Raw genomic sequence first — 22,701 nt, forward strand, 5'->3', positions numbered from 1 at the left:
CTCTTTGGCTGAAAATGATCTCTGGGTTTCTTGAACTGTTTGGACAGTTGTATTATATCAACCTAGGGTTACTCACTTCCACACACACACCGTGGCTTTGGAGGAGCCTATCATACAGCCAAGCTCTTGTGAGGCCCTCTTTATGGTATTTTTAATATTTATCAATTTGCTTGTATTTGGTTGGGTTGCCAGCCTATGTCCAAACTGGCATTTCAAATTTTCAGGGTTTTTTTAATTAATTATTAATTATTATTATTGGTGTTGTTGTTGTAGAAATCCTAGATATTTTAATAGGGATGAATCCAATAATATACTATAGATATAAAATACTCTACAACAGTGGTTTTTAACTTGTGGTCCACAGAGCCCAGCTGGTTCATAGACCACATATAAGATTTTCAAAGGAGTCTGCATCTATATTTATGTGGGTCCACAAATGAAAAAAAAAGCCAAAAACCTCTGCTCTACAAAATTACAAAATGTAATAGAAAGAGAGTAACTTATCGAATTGGCCAGATCCCAGATTCAGTAGGTGTGACTCAGCCATAGCTCCATTGGAGTAAAGGGGCCACATACCCAACTGGAGTAAAAACAGCTGTCTCTCTGCTGATGTTAAAGGGACAGATTAAAGAGTTATTAGGCCAGAGAGAAACTGCAAGCAAGCGAATGACTGGTGGTTAGGGCCCTCACCATGCATGCAGGAGATCCAGTATCCAGTCCCCTTTCTCCAGTGCTTCTTTCATTATTTAATCACAGTGGAACAGATTCAACAGGAGAGCCTAAGCAAGGCTCGCATCAGTCTGTCCCATAGTCCCAGTTGGGTGGGGATTTTGTGAATACCTATGGGGAAAGCTTCTGTGATTTAGGTTCTTAAAGTGGCAGTTAGGGATCAAAGTCCTATTGTGTATCTGGCCCATTTTGTCATTGTAGAACACACAAATTCCAGCCAGATTATCGCTGTTGGTTTTCTAAATCCTGTCAATTTAAAGAACATATATATTTTACAGGATAGAATAGGGCTCTCTTTATATTCATCCTATTGAAAAGATGACCTCTAGATAACAGTTCAGTTCACTTTTATGATCTGAGTTAATTTTATTTATTTATTTGTCTCATAGGTCCTAGTTTTGCTGAAAAAAATATCAATGGAAAATCAAACCACAGTAACCGAATTTATTCTCCTGGGAATTTACAGTGACCCACAGATACAGATTTTCATCTTCTCAGTGTTTTTAGTTATTTACCTAATCACTCTAGGTGGTAACATAGTGATCATGGTGGTGATAAGAGCTGATTCTCACCTTCACACCCCTATGTACTTCTTCCTCTTCCATTTATCCTTTGTTGATATCTGCTATTCCTCAGTCACGATGCCTAACGCGCTGAGGAACTTCCTAGCAGCGCACAAAACTATTTCGGTCAATGGCTGCATTGCTCAGATATTCTTCATCCTCCTCTCAGCTGCTACTGAAGCTTTCATTCTCTCAGCCATGTCTTACGACCGCTACGCTGCCATCTGTGACCCATTGCGTTACATGGAGAGAATGAGCAAAGGGATCTGTGTTCAGCTGGTGAGTGGGGCATGGACAATAGGCTTCTTCCATGCCTTGCTTAATACTATTTTTGCCTCCAAGTTGTGTTTCTGTGGGCCAAATGAAATCAACCATTTCAGCTGTGAACTCCCTCCTCTATTACGACGATCCTGCACTGACACCCTCACCAATCAAGTGGTGCTTCTTACTTCTGTTGTGCTATTTGGGTCAAGCTCCTTCCTCTTTACCCTGATCTCCTACATTCACATCATCTCCACCGTCCTGAGGATACGCTCTGTGGAGGGCAGGCATAAAGCCTTCTCCACCTGCAGCTCCCACTTGATTGTGGTTGGCTTGTTGTATCTGGCAGGTTTTCTCCAGTACACAAAACCCAGCTCAGTCTCTTCTGTGGTGCTGGATGAAATATTCTCCATCCAGTACAGTGTCTTGACCCCCATGTTAAACCCCATAATCTACAGCCTGAAAAACAAGGAGGTGAAAACAGCTCTAAGGAAAATGTTGGGAAAATTAAAGTTTCTCAAGTAATGTTAAGTATCAGAGCGGTAGCAGTGTTAGTCTGGATCTGTAAAAAGCAACAGAGAGTTCTGTGGCACCTTTAAGACTAACAGATGTATTGGAGCATAAGCTTTTGTGGGTATTCATCCAATACATCTGTTAGTCTTAAAGGTGCCACAGGACTCTCTGTTGCTTCAAGTAATGTTGATGATCTTAAATAAATTAAATTTACATATGTTTACATCGGAGAGCATAGAACTGTGGATAACTTTTGTTTGGGAAATTCCCAGCTCAGGTAACTGACAGACATATTGGAACAAAACCTCATTTGGTCTAAATGAGTGTGGCTCCATTGACATCAGCAGGCCAGATTCCTAGTTGCAAAAGAGTCACTAGAGTACAGGATCTTGGGTCTCCTAAATCCAGAGTGAATACTCTGAGCACCAGGCTGTAGAGTCATTCACACATTTCTTACTTTCCTCTATGTCCATATCTCTTTAATCTGGCCCACTGACTTCAGGGGAGCTAAGGCCAATTTATGCCATCTGAGATTCTGGCCAATTCCATAAAAATAATCTCTTCATCTATTAATCTCTGTCCTTTTGTTTTTTGATTAATTTGTTTAAACTCCATTTAATATCAGTTATCTTATTCTATTCTACTAAAATCTCAAGGATTTTCAATGATAATTAATAAGGATAATATAGTAATCATTGGAGCCAATGGGTTTACTCCCCAGGGAGGGCTAGATCTGCAAAGGAACTTAGGCTTGAACAAGAGAGTTAGAGAGAGACCCACATGAGTGTATCTTGGTGGTTAGGCCATCCACGTTGATGGGGAGAAATCCCGTCTTTAAATCCTGTGTCTATCAGGCACTTGACGTGGGGCCCTACCAAATCCCAGGTGACGACCCTGACCATTGGGACAAAAGTTATGAGCGGTCTCCTCCTTCTAATTCCTCCTTCATCCTCCTCCAGCCCCACATTCATGTTAAAAAAAACCCTTAGGTGGGGTTAAAGGGTTCCTAGCTGAGAGTGACAAACAGAAAGATTCATCTCCCTCACAGAGGTATGGGAACTGAACTCTTTGACAGCAGCAGGGCTTGGAACGCACCCCACTCCTCAGCATCTCCCATTGACTAGGGAACCACCAATTATCATGTTAGAACATAAGAAGAAATGAAAGACCATTCCAGGTCCAAGCAAAGGTTTGTCTAGCCCAGTATCCTGTTTCTGACAGTGGCCAGTGCCAGATTCTTCAAAGAAATGAACTGAACAGACAATTATTGAGTGATCCATCCCCTGTCATCCAGTCCCAGCTTTTGGCAGTCAGAGGTTTAGGGACATCCAGAACAGGGGGTTGCCTCTCTGGCCTTCTGGACTAATAGCCATTGATGACCTATCCTCCATGAACTTATATAATTGTTTTTTAAAAACTATCTCCAGCTCAAGAAAAAGGGAACAAGAGATGTTGTCAAAATGAAAGCCCGATTTAATATTTTACAGTTCAAATGCTTGTGATACAGCATGGCCAGCAGGCAGCAGGAGAGTGTTAGCAGGGAGCCTTATTCCCTGCAAGGGGAGGAAGGTTTGCTGTAGATTAATTAGAGCACCTGAAGCCAATTAGAGCACCTGAAGCCAATTAGAGCACCAGCAGTCAGTCAAGTGATAAAAACCCCCTGCTTCAGTCAGACAGGGTGGGAGTTGGAGCAGGAAGGTTTGATTGGAGCAGAGAGCAGTTTGAAGGAGTTGGAGCAGAGAACAGTTTTGAAAAGAGACCAAAAGGAAAGTTTGGAGGAGTGCTGCGGTGCGCTGAGAAATCCAAAAAGCCCTAGGTAAGGTGCACCTGGCTTATGTAGAAGGAGGGCAAGAAGCCCCTTCACAAGCTGAAGGGCAGGAGAGGGAAGCAGCCCAGGGGAAGGAACCGCTATTTCAAGTGGTTCACCACAAACCTCAGGGTCCCTGGGTTGGGACCTGGAGTAGAGGGCGGACCCAGGTGCCTCCCTCTCCACTCCCCTCCTCAAGGACAATAGTGGGGTAATTAAAATACCGATTCAGAGGCAAGCAAGAGTGCCCTGAACCTTCCCCAAAGAAGAGAAAACGTGAGACCCAGCATAACAGTACCGGCAATTTGTCACATGCTTTTTTCCTTCTTGTCTTTAATAAAAGATTTTTGTGTGTTTGCCAAGGTACTAAACAGATTGAGGTCTCTGCAAACCGAACTCTGAACCTTGTTTAAAACTGTTTAATGTGGGATAGTGACTGGGTTATGTGGCTTAATCTCTGAAACATGATGTTTAATATCTCTTCAAAATAACCTGTCGTAATTAATTATCATAAACCTGAATACTTTTTTTTATCTAAACCTTATCTGAATATTACTACATTTTTGGTCTTCAAAGTCTCTCTGTCACAAGAAGTTCCCCCTTCTAATTATGTGTCTTCTTCATGTCATCAGCACATGCACAGAACACTCTCCCAACAGTGGTTCACCAAACCACCAACCTCACTGTATGAAAATCCTACAGGATAAAAGAGATGAGGTCTCCGCTGAGTGGGCATCTTCATTTCCCTATTATGTTTTTGTGAATCTCTTCTTCTCTATAGACATGATACTGCATGCACTTGAATGTTTAGACTAAATGGACATATTCCTACACCCCGTCTGCATTCAGAACTTCAACTGAGGCTAACGAGACTTTCACTTACAGATCACCTGCAGAACTGAATCTAATCAACATTATGCATGATCCCCATCCTGCAGATAGATTCACACTCATGCTAGGAGTCTGTACTCACATTTAATTTCAATAAAATTATTCATGTGTACTACATATTTACAGGAGTAAAGTTCTTTCTGGATTGGGCACTATATGCCTATTTATGTGAGTGTTTGTCTTTTCACTAAACCTACCAAATTGAAAAGTGAGATCTGCAAGATGTTAATTAGGCCTGCACTTTCAGAGAACTCTAATTCTGGGCACTGAAGAACAGACAGGAGCAGATCTTGAATACAATGGAAATGAAAATGTAAAGATGGATACCTGGAGTTCTGTGGATGGACCATGTTTGGAGCTAATGAAGTAGGGGAAATGTTAAGGTGGTATCAGTTAAAAAAAAAGCTGAAGAAATTGAGGCATAGATAGTTTGGCCATGTGAAAAGAAAAGCAGAAGAATATATAGGAAACAGGGAGTTAAACTTAGAAGTGGAGGAAAAGAGAAGGGTTAGCAGACTCAGAGCTAGCTGGATGGATGTCATATTAAGGACATAGACTCATAGACTTTAAGGTCAGAAGGGACCATTATGATAAACCCCTAACCTATGTCTGAGTTACTGAAGTCCTCAAATTGTGATTTGAAGACCTCAAGCTGCAGAGAATCCTCCAGCAAGTAATCCATGCCTCATGCTGCAGAGGAAGATGAAAAACCTCCAGTGTCTCTGCCAATCTGCCCTGGAGGAAAATTCCTTCCTGACCCCAAATATGGCGATCAGTTAAACCCTGAGCATGTGGGCAAGACTCACCAGCCAGCTCCCAGGAAAGAATTCTCTGTAGTAACTCAGATCCCAATCCATCTAACATCCCATCACAGACCATTGGGCCTATTTACCTGCTGATAACCAAAGATCAATTGCTAAATTCATTGCCAGAATTAGGCTATCCCATCATACCATCCCCTCCATAAACTTATCAAGCTTAGTCTTAAAGCCAGATATGTCTTTTGCCCCCACTACTCCCCTTGGAAGGCTGTTCCAGAACTTCACTCCTCTAATGGTTAGAAACCTTTGTCTAATTTCCAGTCTAAACTTTCTACTGTCCAATTTATATCCATGTGTTCTTGTGTCCACATTGGAACTAAGCTTAAATAATTCCTCTCCCTCCCTGATATTAATCCCTCTGATATATTTATAAAGAGCAATCATATCCCGCCTCAACCTTCTTTTGGTTAGGCTAAATAAGCCAAACTCTTTGAGTCTCCTTTCATAAGACAGGTGTTCCATTCCTTGGATCATCCTAGTAGCCCATCTCTGAACCTGTTCTAGTTTGAATTCATCCTTCTTAAACACTGGAAACCAGAACTGCACACAGTATTCCAGATGAGGTCTCACCAGCACCTTGTATAATGATACTAACACCTCCTTATCTTTGCTGGAAATACCTTGCCTGATGCATTCTAAAACTTCATTAGCTTTTTTAACGGCCATATCACATTGGTGGCTCATAGTCATCCTGTGATCAACCAATACTCCGAGGTCCTTCTCCTCCTCTGTTACTTCCAACTGATGTGTCCCCAATTTATAACTAAAATTCTTGTTATTAATCCCTAAATGCATGACCTTGCACTTTTCACTATTAAATTTCATCCTATTACTTTTACTTCAGTTTACAAGGTCATTCAGATCTTCTTATATGATATCCCGGTCCTTCTCTGTGTTAGCAATACCTCCCAGCTTTGTGCCATCCGTAAACTTTATCAGTACATTTCTGCTTTTTGTGCCAAGGTCAGTAATAAAAAGGTTAAATAAGATTGGTCTCAAAACTGATCCCTGAGGAACTCCTCTAGTAACCTCTTTCCAGCCAAACAGTTCACCTTTCAGTACGACCCATTGTAGTCTCCCCTTTAACCAGTTCCTTATCCACCTTTCATACTGATTCCCATCTTTTCCAATTTAACTAATAATTCCCTGTGTGGAACCATGTCAAATGCCTTACTGAAATAGAGGTAAATTAGAACCACTGCATTTCCTTTGTCTAAAAAATCTGTTACCTTCTCAAAGAAGGAGATCAAGTTGGTTTGGCACAATCTACCTTTTGTAAAACCATGTTGTATTTTGTCCCAATTACCATTGACCTCAATGTCCTTAACTACTTTCTCCTTCAAAATTTTTTCCATGACCTTATATATTACAGATGTCAAACTAACAGGCCTTTAGTTACTCAGATCACATTTTTTCCCTTTCTTAAAAATAGGAACTATGTTAGCAATTCGCCAGTCATACGGTACAACCCCTGAGTTTACTGATTCATTAAAAATTCTTGCTAATGGACTTCCAATTTAATGTGCCAGTTCCTTGAATATTCTTGGATGAAGATTACATGGGCCCTCTGATTTAGTCTCATTAAGCTGTTCGAGTTTGGCTTCTACTTCGGATGTGGTAATATCTACCTCATTGCCTCATTCCCATTTGTCATCCTTCCATTTTCCCTAAGCTCCTCATTAGCCTTATTAAAGACTGAGGCAAAGTATTTGTTTAGATATTGGGCCATGCCTAGATTATCTTTAACCTCCATTCCATCCTCAGTGTTTAGCAGTCCCACTTTTTTCTTTATTTTCTTCTTATTTATATGGCTATAGAACCTTTTACTATTGGTTTTAATTCCCTTTGCAAGGTCCAACTCTACATGCCTTTTAGCCTTTCTCACTTCATCCCTACATGTTCTGACTTCAATAAGGTAGCTTTCCTTGCTAAGCCCACCCATCTTCCACTCCTTGTAGGCTTTCTGCTCTTTCTTAATCACCTCTCTGAGATGCTTGCTCATCCAGCTTGGTCTACAACTCCTGCCTATGATTTTTTCCTCTTTTCTTGGGATGCAGGCTTTTGATAGTTTCTGCAACTTTGACTTGAAGTAATTCCAGGCCTCCTCTGCTTTTAGATCCACAAGTTCTTCAGTCCAATCTACTTCCCTAACTAACTTCCTTAATTCTTTAAAGTTAGCCCTTTTGAAATAAAAAACCCTAGTCCCAGATCTACTTTTGTTTATCCTTCCATCTAGTTTGAACTGAATTAGCTCATGATCACTTGAACCAAGGCTGTCCCCTACAACCATTTCTTCTATGAGGTCCTCACTACTCACCAAAACCAAATCTAAAATGGCATCCCCTCTTGTTGGTTCTTCAACTACTTGATGAAGAAATCCATCAGCTGTCATATCCAGAAAAATCTGAGCCCTGTTATTGTTACTAGCACTTGTCCTCCACTCTATATCTGGGAAGTTAAAGTCCCCCATGATCACACAATTCCCGTTAGTGTTTACTTCATTAAAAACATTAAAGAGGTCTCTATCCATATCCAAATCAGATCCCGGCAGTCTGTAGCACACCCCAAGCACTATCTCAGGGGAAGCTCTAGTAGCTTTCTTTCCCAATGTGATTTTTGCCCAGACAGACTCTGTCTTATCCATTCCATCCCTCTTATTTCTTTACAGTCTACCTCATCAATGATATACAATTCTACTCCACCACCTCTGCCTATATTTCTATCTTTCCTAAACAGCACATAGCCTTCAATACCTGTACTCCAGTCATGTCTACTATTCCACCATATTTCTGTTATGCCTATAATATTCGGTTTCCCTTCCTGCACTTGTAGCTCTAGTTCCTCCATTTTGTTACCTAGGCTCCTCGTATTAGTGTACAGAAATCTTAATTTTTGCCATTTGGCTTCACTAACATTCTTTGCCTGGTTAGGCACAGACATTCTACCACCAGTATCACCTATTAGATTGGTATCTACACTTCCTTCCTTCCTCCTTATGTCCATTCTTCTGCCCACGGCTGTATACTCTCTTACTTTGTTTTCTTCCCTCTCAATGTTAAATTCCGGCGTGGATATTACCTGGACATCTCCCAACCATCTCCCCCAGAATCCTAGTTTAAAGCTCTCTTAATCAGTTGGGCAAGCCTCCATTCTAGAAGTCTATTTCCCTCCTTACTCAGGTGAAGTCCATCCTGAGATAAGTCTTCTGTCCATGAATGCTTCCCAGTGGCCGTACATCCCAAAGCCCTCCTTATAGCACCACAGCCTGAGCCATCTATTGATCGCCATAATCTTGTTACACCTTTGTTGCCTTTCTCTAGGAACAGGCAGAATTCCACTGAAGATCACCTGAGCCTCGATTTCCTTAAGTGTCTTCCCCAGTCTGGCATAGTCTCTCTCGATACATTCCAGTGAGAATCTAGCAGTATCATTCGTTCCCAGATGAAGGACAATCAATGGATTCATTCCCACTCCCTTTAGGATCCTTTTCAGCCTCAGATCCACATCCCATATCTTAGCACCTCGCAGACAGCACACCCTTCTGTTCTCCGGATCAGCTCTAGTTACAGGCCTGTCTATTCTTCTCAGTAGGTAGTCCCCAATCACGTAGACCTGCCTTTTCCTGGTGACAGTGTGATTCTCCGGTCTATCCCCTGATCCCACTTGCTGCAAGTCCTCTCGATTCCCATTCACCCTTGCAAAACTCTGCAATCCATCCTGTATCCTCCTGGTTCTCATATTTGGTGTTGTCTCCATTGACTCGTCCCCTCTTCCTGGAGGACTAGCTGCTCTTCTCTTTTTCCTTGCCCTCTCACCTTCAGTGACCACCTGCTGTGCCTCTTCTTCATTTTCCAACTCTGCAAACCTGTTCCTGAGCTCTATTTCTCCTTCACTGGCCCGTCTTTTCCTCTGCCTGGTTCTCTTAGTCACATGCTTCCACCGTCCACGTTCCTCACCCAGCAGTCTCCCCTCAGAATTCTTTGGTCCTGCTTCCATCTGCAAGTCTGAGCTTATCCCTTCAGCCTCCTCATGTCTTTGCTCCATCATCTGCTCGAACTCCCTTCGAAACTCAGCCAGAGTTTCCACCTGCATCTCCAGTCCTCGGATCTTTTCTTCCAGCAGCTCTATCAGGCGGCACTTCATGCAGACAAAACTCTTTTCAGGTACCACCTCCAGGATCATGTACATATCGCAGCTTCCACATCCAGTCATCCTCATTGTGTCTTTCACTGCTGCCTCTGTATCGGTCATAGTCTTCCCACTTAAAACCTGTTAGTCCAAGAAACAAACCAAAACAAACCCCCAATAGGCACCAGAACACTGGCAGATCACCACCCACTCCCTTCATTAGCCTGTCAGCTCTTCTGCTTAGGTCTCTAAGTCTCCCCGGCAACCTCCCCCTGTAAACTCCCACTGAAACTCCACTGTTTACAGCTCTGTTTGCAGGCTACTGTGCCACTGCAGCTGTCTATGTCACTGCCTGACTGGCTGGCTACCTTTATAGGACCCCTGAGAAGGGAAGCCTCACCTCCTAAACAAGGCTCAGCTTCTCTCCCAGCACCCTGCCCCTACCAGCCCCCACACATACAAACTGCAAAATACAATACATAAAATACAAAAACCCGCTCCTCCAACAGAACTCCCACTGAAACTCCCCTGTTTACGGCTCTGTTTGTTGGCTGCTGTGCCTCTGTAGCTGTCTATGCCGACATGATTACCTGCAGAGTTTCCAAACAATAGCATTCAAGAGAGACTAGAATGGATAAAAAGGGTGTGAAGAACCAATCCCATACAGATGGGAGAAAAGTTCGAAGAAGATTTGAGTTAAGTAAGTGCAGCAAGAGGTTCAGACAATATTTTGCAACAGTTCAAGGTAGAGTGCAAAATGCTATATTGCAGATATGACAAGATCGAGTAACATCCTGAACAAATTTTATTGAATTAAGTTTCATATCCTTGAAGTTCATTGTATTAAAAATGCAAATGTTTATGTACTTATGTAGGATTGCCTGGTGCTTCTTTAGGAGGAAGACATGAATAATGCAATTGCTAAGGAATATCAGGGACTTCAAAGGACTTTTTGGGATAATACGTGTGAAGTGGATTTTCAAGGAAACTGTTGGGGTTGAAGATTATGCAAATGATCCACCTAAATTCCATTCTTCTGAAGCTACACTTTGAGCAGATACCCATTTTTCTGGCTGATTACCTAGTTAAGGTCTCTTCAAAGAGCCAAACTGGAGAAGTCAATGACTGAGAGAGTGAGGCGATGCTCTTGGACTCATCTGAGATATGATGAACTTGAAGCCACAAAAAAACCCCTGGGTAGCGGTTGAAGGACAGCTTCTGCCAGAGCCCTACACACATACTTAATCTCATCTAGTCTCATACTACACTATAAAATAAATTAATTTGACTTTGCTCTTAAATTACAGGAATGCAACCTGTCTGATTTGCATTCTCTTGGCCTGCTCAGATTCTCCTGTGTGTCCATATAACTCTCAGTGCGGTTGCCCCACCCTGTTCAAACTGTTTCCAGGTCTCCCCTAGGGCACTATGCTACAACTTTTAGCATATTGTCTCTCAACGTCCATTAAGACTGCATCTAAACTATGAGCTAAAGGTGTGATTCCCAGTCCATAGAGCTAGCATTCCAAATTTAGCAGTGTAGCAGTAGTATCATGGACAGCAGTGAGTGGATGCACAGACTAGTTTCACTGAGTAGAAACATGCCTGAACCTCATGGGTATGTATATGACATGCCTAGCCCATGCCAACACGTGCCACTGCCTGTACTACAGCAGCTACATTACTATTTAGAGCGAGTTACCTCAATGAGAGCTACAATCACTGAGTCTGCATAAGCTGGGAATCACACCCCTAGCTGACTTGTAGGCATACTAAGTGTAAGGTGTTACACAACTGTTGGAAAGGCCTTCCTTCCTCTTCCTCTAGGGAGGTAGGTTCTAGTTCCCAGAGAGACCTGTTGAATGAAAAACACATTCCATTATACAATACAAAAAGCACCATAGTAATGACAAATCCTGAAACAATCTTAACAGTTACTAAAGAGAAAACCCATGTATCACACTTGGTAGACAGAATGTTACTGAAAAGCTCTTAGAGTGACCAAAGGATGTTACCATCATGTTTATAGACTTTGTCACCGGTTTTGACTCACTGCATCAACCAGTGCTGTGGATACGGCTTCACCATTGTGGGTTGTATGAGGGCTTAGTGTGCCACACAGAGGAACAATACTATGGAACACTGACATGTGCAAGGGTCAATGGTTGTATTACAGACTGGTTTTCTGTAGAATCAGGGTTGTGTCAGTTATGTTTTTCCAAACCTTGGTATTTAATGATATAATAGACTATCAGACGACAAGATTGATTGTGGCCCAGGGAGAGGTGTACTATTTAAAAATTCATCTTGATTGGATCTTCAATATAAGGATGATATTGCCTTACTTGTAGAGACTACTGACCATGCGCTGAGAAAAACTGATTTATCTATAATGATGAAATGAAAGCCATCCATGCCTCCTATAAAACAGAAATAAATGACCTGGTGATGTGTATGAAGATGGTAATGACATTGAATGTCTCAATAGTTTTATCTATCTGGGTAGCTGGTTGACAGCAGGAGGGACTATGTCCAAAGAGGTCACACGAATGATCAGTCTTGTGTCAGTGGCGCTTCAGCATCTTCAAATGCCTCTGTTTGGGTGGCAGAATGTCTACATGACAACTAAGAGACGAGTCTTCAACGTGGTAGTGATGACAATGCTGTTATATGGAGCAGAAACATGTCCATTAGATAGCTGAGGAGACAACACTAGACAGTTTTCAGTGTCAGAATTACAGAGGATTCTTAACTGCTGATTTGATTTTGTCACAAACGAGGACATGATTTTATGATCCCAGCTAGTTGCAGTCTTGCATCAGTTGAGATGATGGCTGCAAAGGTGGGGTCATGTCCAATGTGCAGAAGAAGGTACACTTTTACTGAAGGTTTAGAAATCTGAGGTAAAAGGAAGTAGAGCATAAGGGTGACCATGAATAAGATTGGAAGATGAAATTCTGAGAAATGTAGGAAATCTAAATCCTCCCTTTTTTGGAAGCAAGAAGTCTCAGAAGGGATGATTCAAGATGGAAATCCATTTCACATGCCAGCATGGCTGCGTTATCATGATGTATATCTCCTGCTGCTGATTTATTTGATGAATGGGTGTCAAATTTGCAAATAATATGAGGTCAACCCAACAATACACAATATAACTCCTCTCTCACTACCTATTTTTTCCTACCACCTCATGCAATCTATTTGTTCCATTCTCATTATGGCTAGCATCTTCAAAAAAGCTTATGGGAGATGAAATGGTTTGCTGTTTGGGTGTCTAGCCCCTAGGGCACTTTTAAAATCCAATCCTGCCACTGAGATTGGATACCTAAATCCATTAAGCTCCTTTGGCAATCCAAGCCTCAGTACTCTCTGCTGCTTAAGGACTGACCCAGCTCAGTGTTAAACAGGTAACTTGTTACAGAGATGGATCTGCAGGGATCTTGTCCCAGGGGAACAAGAAAGCATTTAAACAGCTCTCAAAAATCAGTTCTTTGTTTGGAGTCAGATGAGGAAAAGCTCTTTGCTCCACTCCCAGGGACAACCCTACCTACCTTGTCAGATTTAAGCGATTGGAGTAAAGAAGGGTTGATATCCTGATATGGTGTATTACAGAGGCAGATAGAGAGACTAGACACAAATCAGTAAGTAAGTAGATAAACAGACTAAGACAACAGAAATAGAAAACCACAGGTCAGAAGGATCTCACCATTTTTATGATCCTCATTTAAAAGGCAGGTGAGTTGATGAATATTTTTATTCCTTTTTAATCTTATTTTATCTTTTCCTTTACACATGGCCAGATTCTTCCCCCCCTCTGTATCTAGGGATAGGTCTCTCAACAGGGTCCCACTGACTTTTGCCTGGATGCAGCAGTCTGCTCATACAGAGGCAAGGTAGGTGAAGTAATATCTTTTACTGGACCAGTTTGGGTTGGTGAGAGAGACAATTTTTTGAGCCAGACAGAGTTCTTCTCTCTCACCAACTGAAGCTGATCCAATAAAAAGTATTATCTCACCCTTCCCTTTTCTCTCAAATATCCTGGGACAGAGACAGCTACAACTCCACTGCATGCACACACTGAATGAGTTGCAACAAAGGGGTTGTGGTTGGGAACCCAGCTACTACTGGAATCGCTCATCTCTCTATCTCTGAAGGCAGCACTGAGAAAATGGAGTTCATTTGGTGCATGTTAGCTGTAGTTTCTTTTTTTGGAGAGCGTATGCCTTTGATAGACCTATTCTCCATGAAATGATGTATTTCTTTTTGTACCCAGTTATACTTTTGGCCTTCACAAAGTCCCCTGGCAACAAGTTCTACAGCTTGACTGTGCATTGTGTGAAGAAATACTTCCTTTCGTTTGTATTAAACCTGCTGCCTATTAATTTGAGTGGGTGGCTCCTGGTTCACGTGTTTTGTGAAGATGTAAGTAACACTACCGTATTCACTTTCTCCACACCATACATGATTTCATATCCCCTCTTATTCCCCTCTTTTCCAAGCCAGAGAGCCCCAGTCTTTTTAATCTCTCCTCATATGGAAGCTGTTCCATACCCATAATCATTTTTGTTGCCCTTCAGTGTACTTTTTCCAATTCAGATATATCGTTTTTGAGATGGGGTGACCAGAACTTGACTCAGTATTCATGGTGTAGGTGTACCATGAATTTATATAGTGGTGTTAGGATATTGTCTGTCTTCTCATCTTTCCCTTTTCTAATGGTGCCTAACATTCTGTTAGTTTTCTTGACTGCTGCTGCACATTGAGCAGATCTTCTCAGAGCACTATCCATGGTGACTCCAAGATCTTTCTTGAATGGTAACAGCTAATTTAGACCCCATCATTTTGTGTGTATAGCTGGGATTATGTTTTCCAATGTACTTTACTCTCATTTATCAGCACTGAATTTCATCTGCCATTTACTTGCTCAGTCACTCAGTTTTTTGAGATCCCTTTTGTAACCCTTCATAGTCTGCTTTGGATTTAATTATCTTGAATAATTTTGTATGGTGTGTAATTTTTTCCACTTTACTGTTTTCTCCTTTTCTTACATCATTTATTAATATGTTAAACAACACTGGCTCTAGTTCTGATCCTTGAGACCAGCTATTTACCTGTTTCCATTCAGAAATTTTCATTTGCACAGAATCTGACTGTGCTGAAAGCTAGGCTCTGGTACAAGTTTCATCTCTTTGCTTAGATATTTGTCTCATGGGCAGATAATGGAGGAAAGGTTTCATTTCTCTGTAGGGTCATATGGGGACAAACATAGATTGGATATTGGAGACAACATTGGCTTCATTCCCATTTCTATTAACAATTGATGTCAAAATAGCTACTCACTTTCATGAGGGCAGGATAGACTCTTGTATATATGTGGAACTTGACTTTCAGATGTGTAGAACAAAGAGCTAAAGTCCCATTCAGTCAGATTTTCAAAGGAGTTTTAGTGTCTTAAGGAACAGAAGTCCCATTAATTTTCTATTGGGCTCTTTTAAAAAGTATGTCCCTGTGACTAGAGAATGTTTTCCATGCACATTCATTTCTCTTTATTGAAAAATCCTAGCAATTTCAATCATTTCTGCTCATCAGACACTTGAAGTAGGGGTCTCCCATATCCAAGATGAGCAGCATAACCACTGGGATAAAAGTTATGGTGGAGCTCCTCTTCCTAATTCCCTCTCCTTGATGGACAAAAACAAATTTATATAACTGGCCATGAGCAATTGCAAGCTGGGTATTAGAATAAGATTTCTCACCAACAAAGGGGTGAGATTCTGGAAAAATCTTCCAAAAGGAGCTGTAGGGATACACAATTTAATTATTTTTAGAGAGAGATGGATACATTTATGAGTGCAACTGTATGATTGCATTTCTTGAGATGTTGGGGGGCACGGCTTAGCAGCCCTGGGCTTCACTTTTGGTTTATGTCTTAGGTTCCTAAAGCTCATGCTTCAGGGTTTACATGCTCTGGGAATGTATTCTGGGAGGGGTTTTGTTTTGAAGGATTTTTTTGGTCTTCTTCCTCTGAAGCATCAGGAACGGTCACAGCTGGAGATGGGATCTTGGATGGGATGGGCCAGGCCTCTGAGATGGCACCAAGCATCCTCTCTCTCAGATGTTTGCCAAGATAGTTCTTGTTCACATAATCAGAGACTAACTGATCCTCATCTCTCTCCTAGCATATTTCACTTCAATAATGACTTTTTCTTTTTTTACGCTTTCTATTTTGTTTACTTTTAAATGCTATTTTTTTAATTTTTAATTTTTCAAATTTTCCATTTTCGAAAATATTTGTTTATTTTTTTCTTTTTAATATATTTTTCCATTTTATATTTTATTTTTATATTTTATAGTTTTATTTTTATTTTATAGTGTTTATTATAATTTTACTTTTTATATTTTTTCTATTTTTTATTATTGTATAGTGTTTTATTTCTTTTTAATTTATTTTAACATTTTGATGTATTTGTAAAACTAAATGTCACATCCCAGTAGAAAGTTTTGATTTTGATAAATCAACATTTCCATCAGCAAATTTTCAATCAGCATCCATTTAAGTTCTCTAGCCAAGGTGTGGGCTTCAACTAGAATCCCAGTTTATGTATTGCAGTATTATTTCTTATCCAGATTATCCCCAGTAATAGGTTTTAATTATCCTCAGTGAGTGCTTGGCCGTATAAAGAGACTGGGAATTTCCTCTATAAATGGCTCTAGGGCCATCTCTCTGGCTGATGACTGCAATAATGATGGGGAGGTGAGATGCTTCCAGTTGCCTGATTTCCACTAAAATCAGGCCCACAGAATCCACGATGTGGTGCTCTAGGCAGAGGAAAACTCTTTGAGATGCCCTCACCCAAATTCGCAATTTCAGGTCCCTAAACCCCTCACACTCTAGACCGTAATCCAGAGGTCCCTGCCTCATCTCTGTATTCAGAGCCTCTGTAATCAATACCGAGAAGATCATTTAATTTTCAGAGTGTCACTAAGCAGTTTGTATCAACAATATCCCTTTGCAGAGAAATTTAAAAGTTAATATGCAATGATCACAAAGCAGCCTAAAAAGTGATCTGCATGGTAGAGCACAAATGAAATCAAATGATGACCACTTAAAAAGGCATAGGAGGTGAGGATTTGGACTGGCACCACCTCACTCATGGTGAGTTGATTTCTGTCGGGAACAATGGAAGCTTCTGAAGTCCAAGCCAAGCCGATTCACAGCCAGCAAAATTGTGGGGTGTTTTACCAGCCCAAAGGAGGCTGTGAGAATTCAGGGAATCCTTCATTTGTCAGACTCCTCCCGGTGATCGGGATTTCCCACTGCACACCACTAGTGTCAGCTCTTGGGAGCAGAATGAAGGGAGCAAGGCTTATTATGTTCCCAATCAGAAAAAAATATGATTTTACACAAATCTGAGCTTGCTTTAGCAGCATCTTTTCATGTCAGTTTCTCTCATTCAATCTCAGATGTTATAAGCCTCCATTATATGACTCCAAGCCCCCAGCCTGTGTGCTCAGCCCAGTATTTGGGCAGGTGACCTGAAGGAGAGGGAACATTTAAACATTAATGCATTTAAATTGATATTGTGATATTGATATTTAATAAATGCCATTCTTGTTCTCTTGTAGAGTTTGGTTCATTTCCATCATGGCAGACGCAGAACAGGGAAATCAAACCTCCCTCACAGAGTTCATCCTCCTAGGATTTGGGACTGTCCCCAAACTGGAGATTCTTCTCTTTCCGGTGTTCTTTGTGATTTACATTGTGACCATGGCTGGGAACATCTTCATTGTTGTTCTAGTTGTGACTGATCAGCACCTTCACACCCCCATGTACTTCTTCCTGGGGAACTTGTCTTGCTTGGAGATCTGCTACACCTCAACCATCCTGTCCAGGATGCTGGCCAGTTTCCTGACTGGGGACAAGACCATTTCTGTTGGTGGCTACATCACACAATGTTACTTTGTTGGCTTCTTTGCAGGCACCGAGTGTTATCTCCTAGCAGAGAAGTCTTATGACAGGTACCTAGCGATATGCAAACCACTGCCTTATGCAACCTTTATGAATGGCAGTTTCTGCCTCCAGCTAGCAGCTGGGTCTTGGATAAGTGCATTGCTAGCTAGTTCCATAGTAACTGGTATGATGTTACAATTAACTTTCTGCAGCCTCAATGAAATTGATCATTTCTTCTGTGAATCTATACAAATAATAAATCTCTACTGCAACAACATCTACCAGGTGGAGTTTTTACTTACTATTCTATCTTCTTTATTGACCGTGCCCCCTATTTGCTTTAACTGAGACATCTTACCTGTGTATCATCTCCATCATCCTGCGAATCCCTTTCATCACCAGAAGGCAAAAGGTATTTTCCACCTGCTCCTCTCACCTCATTGTGGTGACAATTTTCTATGGGACCCTAATCATTGTGTATTTGCTACCAAAAACCAACACACTCAGAGACCTCAACAAAGTGTTCTCTCTCTTCTAAGCAATTCTGACTCCTGTGGCCAATCCCTTCATATACAGCCTGAGAAACAAAGAGGTGAAAGAGGCTCTGAGAAAAAAAAATGCCAGTAAATGTGTAAATTAAGATCTCATGATTTTTAAGCCATTCTCCTCATTTTTTCATACCTGTCTCATTAAGTTTGCACATTTGGGGTTAAATTTACAGGCTTGTTTTTGGGTCAGTCTACCCTGCAATCATGGGGTGTGATTTCAGCTGGTGTAGACAGGACCAACAAGCTTTATTCTAGCTACCAAGTACTGGAGCATTAAAGCTGCGGCAGCACATGCTTCAGCTGAGATTAGCCATGTAACGAAATTCACAGGATTCTGAGTGAGCTGCTACAGCCCAGGCTGAAGCACAAGCTGCTGCAGCTCCATTGCTCCGGTACCTGAGCTAGCTAGATTAAAGCTGACTTGGGTGTATCTGCAAGAGCTGCAGTAACATCACGCGATTGCAGTGCAGACATACCCCTGTCATAACATATTCCCAGATTTGGACCTTAGCGTCCAAAATATGGGTGTTAGCATGAAAACCTCCAAGCTTAGTTACCAGCTTGGACCTGGTAAAGCTGCCACCACCCAAAAAATTAGAGTGTTTTGGGGCACTCTGGTCCCCCCTAAAACCTTCCCTGGGAACCCCAAGACCCAAATTTATTGAGTCTCACAACAAAGGGGAATAAACCATTTCCCCCCCCTTCTCCCTTCCAGGTGTTCCCTCCCTGGATTCCTGGAGAGATACACAGAAGCAAGCTCCGTGAATCTAAACAGAGGGATTCCACCCTCCCTATTTCCAGTCCTGGAAACACAAGTACCGAGAGAGAGAGCCAAGCTTCCCCCCCCACCCCCCTCCTTCACCCAGAGGGAATGCAAAGTCAGGCTAGTAAATCTAACACACACAGATTTCCCCCTGACTTCTTCCTCCCACCAACTCCCTGGTGAGCTACAGACTCAATTCCCTGGAGTTCCCCACTAAAGGAAAACTCCAACAGGTCTTAAAAAGAAAGCTTTATGTAAAAAGAAAGAAAAATACATAAAAATGGTCTCTGCATTAAGGTGACAAATACAGGGTCAATTGCTTAAAAGAAATATGAATAAACAGCCTTATTCAAAAAGAATACAATTCAAAACACTCCAGCAACTACACACATGTAAATACAAAAAAAAAAAAAACCCGGTATAAACCACTGTCTTATCTCTTTGTACTCACAACTTGGAAACAGAAGATTAGAAAGCAGGAGACAGAAAAATCCTTCCCATAGCCGAGAGGGACAGACACAAGACAAAGAACAAAGAACTCACACCCAAAACTTCCCTCCACCCAGATTTGAAAAAGTCTTGTTTCCTGATTGGTCCTCTGGTCAGGTGTTTCAGGTTACCCCTTTCCAGGTGAAAGAGACATTAACCCTTAGCTATCTGTTTATGACAACCCCTAACTGCAATGTTAGCTCAAGGCCCAACTTGAGTTTAATTTGAGCTGTGGCTTTTGTCTTTTATATATATATATATATATACACAATTGTAAAACCTATCAATTTTTTTGTTTGTTTGTCTAAACTGTACCATAGATTTCTTAACATTTTAAGGCAAAGCAGTTTTTGTTGGGTTGTCTTTTGTATTCTGTCAATTTGTTTAGGCAAAACTCTGAAAAGCAAGCTAATGCTATTTTTGAAAGAGCTCCATTAAACATTTCAAAAGCTATAACATGTCCGTTTATGTTTTATTCTATTATTGTACAACACTTCTTTACATGTGGGTTTTGTATAATATTGCTCTTCCCCGGGAACATATTTTTTTCACAGTTTATATTCCTTTAAGCTATTTTTGTGGGCGGGGGGTCATACTATGCAAGGCATTTCAACAAAAAAATACTAAAATCTTTCTTTAAGCTGTACCCCAGAGATACGAGGGAGGGATAGCTCATTTGTTTGAGCATTGGCCTGCTAAACACAGGGTAGTGAATTTAATCCTTGAGGAGGCCACTGAGAGATATGGGGCAAAAATCTGTTTGGGGATTGATCCTGCTTTGAGCAGAGGGTTGGACGAGATGACCTCCTGAGGTCCCTTCCAACACTGATATTCAGTGATAGTTAACTAGTTATGGAAGTTGAATACACTGCATCTTTTTAAAATGTAATAACATGCATACGGCATACGTTATTGGTAAAATTTGTGATAGTGTAGCTTTTAATCACTTTATTTAATTGTAATCCTGTGATTAAAAAATCTTTCCCTGAAAAATATAACCATTTTTTTTAAAAGGGGGCAGGGGGTATGTTTCTTCAGATAGCAGGGGTGAGTGGGGGCTGTCTTTACCTTACTCTTTCGTACAGTTAGAAAAGCTTCATGACACAAGGGTTTCTCTTTGTTGCAAAATGTCACTTGCCTAGAGTCATGTTTAGATGCAATAGAAAAGCATGCGAACATAACTTTATTTCTAATTAAAACAATATTTTGTTGCAGAAGTTAACTGCTTCAAATAACAAGGGTGAGAGGGGGCAGCATTTTACTCCTTCATGCAATTGCTCAAACCACCTGGCTTCTGTATTTTTAAGCTTGTATTGTAAATGGTGGGAACATTACATTCACTCTAAAATCTTCAAACTTTACAAAGGACATCCTATAAAGCAATGTTACAAAGTTTAAATTAAAAGGCCTTCTTGCAGCTAAAGGACTCCTTGCAGCTAAAGCTGGGTGCTAATTTCCAATAAATGGAAAGTCTGTAAAAATGCATTACTTTAAGTAGATGGAATAAGAGAAATTGATATAAAGATTAGCCATAACTTTCATGAGGGTCTTTCTTCCATTTTTAAAGACCAAGGGTAAAGTCATAATGTAAAAAAAGATTACATAACTTCTGGTACAAAACTGAAAACAAATAAGGATGTTTGCTAAATTTAGATAAATATGGTAAATAAAGCTATCTACAGATATGTTCTTTTGATTGGAGTTTTAAAGGTGTGTTAAAATGTTACTTGATTTAACTGTGCTTTGATTTAAAAAAAGAAGAAGAAAAAGTGTCGTGGGTGCGGAAAAAGCCTTCTAATCTCTGGTATAAGTGTCAACTGTTTTACATAAGCTAGTTTTTCTTTTAAGTTAGCCTGTGTGTGTGCTTTGTATAAAGTGTGTAAATTTAAAGGGTGTTTTTGCAGCAGTTTTTCTTTCAGTAAAGATTTAAAAAGCAAGCTAAAGGCTGGTATATTACTACAAAATCTTGTGTTATTTACAGTGTTTGACTTTTCATTCCTTTGTTTAAAGAGCTGCATTTTTTTTAAACAGACCATTGGTCAAAAGCCACTCCCCTTGGGATGTTCTAATTGATTCAGGGAAATATATTCTACGGTGTTGCTATAGAACAGCTCCTGATTAGCTCAACTAAGAGGCATAGGTTGCCTCAGGCTGGCTGGCTGACCCTGGGTTTGCTGGCATTTGCCTAGAGGTAGCTGCAGGTGTAAAACACTTTTCTCTTTTCTCTGCCATGTGGTCAGTGACACAGGTTTAGATAGATTAGAATAGAGACAGAGATAAGTCAATTGTGCTCAAATGACTCGGATGCTTAAATCCCATTAATTTTCTATGGCACCTAGCTTCATCGAATTTGAAGCCCAGAAAGGATTATTAGATCATCTATTCTGACCTTCTGTGTAACAGGGGCAGTTAAATTTCACCGAGTTGCCCCTAAATTGAGTCTAATAACTTATGTTTGACTAAATCCTATCCTCCAGGAAGGCACCCAGTCTGAGCTAGTTGATGAGATGGTTAATCACAATCACTGCTAAAAAGATATGCCAAAATATTAATTTGAATTTGAGCTTCTTGTCCTTGGATCTCATTATTCCAAGGTTAGGCTCCTCAGCCACTGAAGCACTTTAGAAAAAAAGTCCCCACAACGAACAAAAATGTAATAAACCCAGGTTGCTTGTGAGCCACTTGTGGTCAAATATTTATTGAAATTCTGAATGAGTGCATTTGTGAACATTGTGTAGTTCTTCTTGGAAGAAATCACTATATGTGTCACTTACTCTAAATTATTCAGCCATCTCTATAGATGTTAGCCTTGTTTGACCTGAGTATGAAGTTTGTATCAGTTGTGTTAACCATTTTGTATTCTTACTTACAATGAACAATCAGATTACAGTGGAACATATTCAGGCTATTCTAGCACTGAGGCTAGAAAGTGAAAATGATGAGACATAATGGACCATTTATTTAATATTCAGTGGGCGGATGAAAGCAAGGTTGTGAAGTGTTATCTCAAACAGCACTAGAAAAATGATTTGGAGATTAATAGGCAATAAGAACTTACCATTAGGAATAACAGACCAGATTCTAACTTCCAGTTAAGCTTGTGCAAACCTGGAGTAACATCATCAGCTTCAGTAAAGTTACTCCGTGTTTACCAATGGTGTAAATAAGATTGCAACATGGCCCCATATCTCTTGCTCTCATTGGGGCATAAATTTCCTTTCTTATTTTCTTCCCTTC

At 40.7% G+C, this 22,701-nt stretch overlaps 1 protein-coding gene across 1 annotated transcript; it reads left to right on the forward strand.

Moving 5' to 3' along the window:
* Window positions 1-1,145: 1,145 nt before the first annotated feature.
* LOC115643249 (olfactory receptor 1009-like) lies at window positions 1,146-2,078 on the forward strand. Its single transcript, XM_030547135.1, has one exon. The coding sequence runs from the start codon at window positions 1,146-1,148 to the stop codon at window positions 2,076-2,078; it is 933 nt and encodes a 310-aa protein (XP_030402995.1).
* Window positions 2,079-22,701: the final 20,623 nt, after the last annotated feature.

The sequence above is a fragment of the Gopherus evgoodei genome, unplaced genomic scaffold, assembly GCF_007399415.2.
Source record: "Gopherus evgoodei ecotype Sinaloan lineage unplaced genomic scaffold, rGopEvg1_v1.p scaffold_53_arrow_ctg1, whole genome shotgun sequence".
In the NCBI taxonomy this organism is placed as follows: Eukaryota; Metazoa; Chordata; order Testudines; family Testudinidae; genus Gopherus; species Gopherus evgoodei.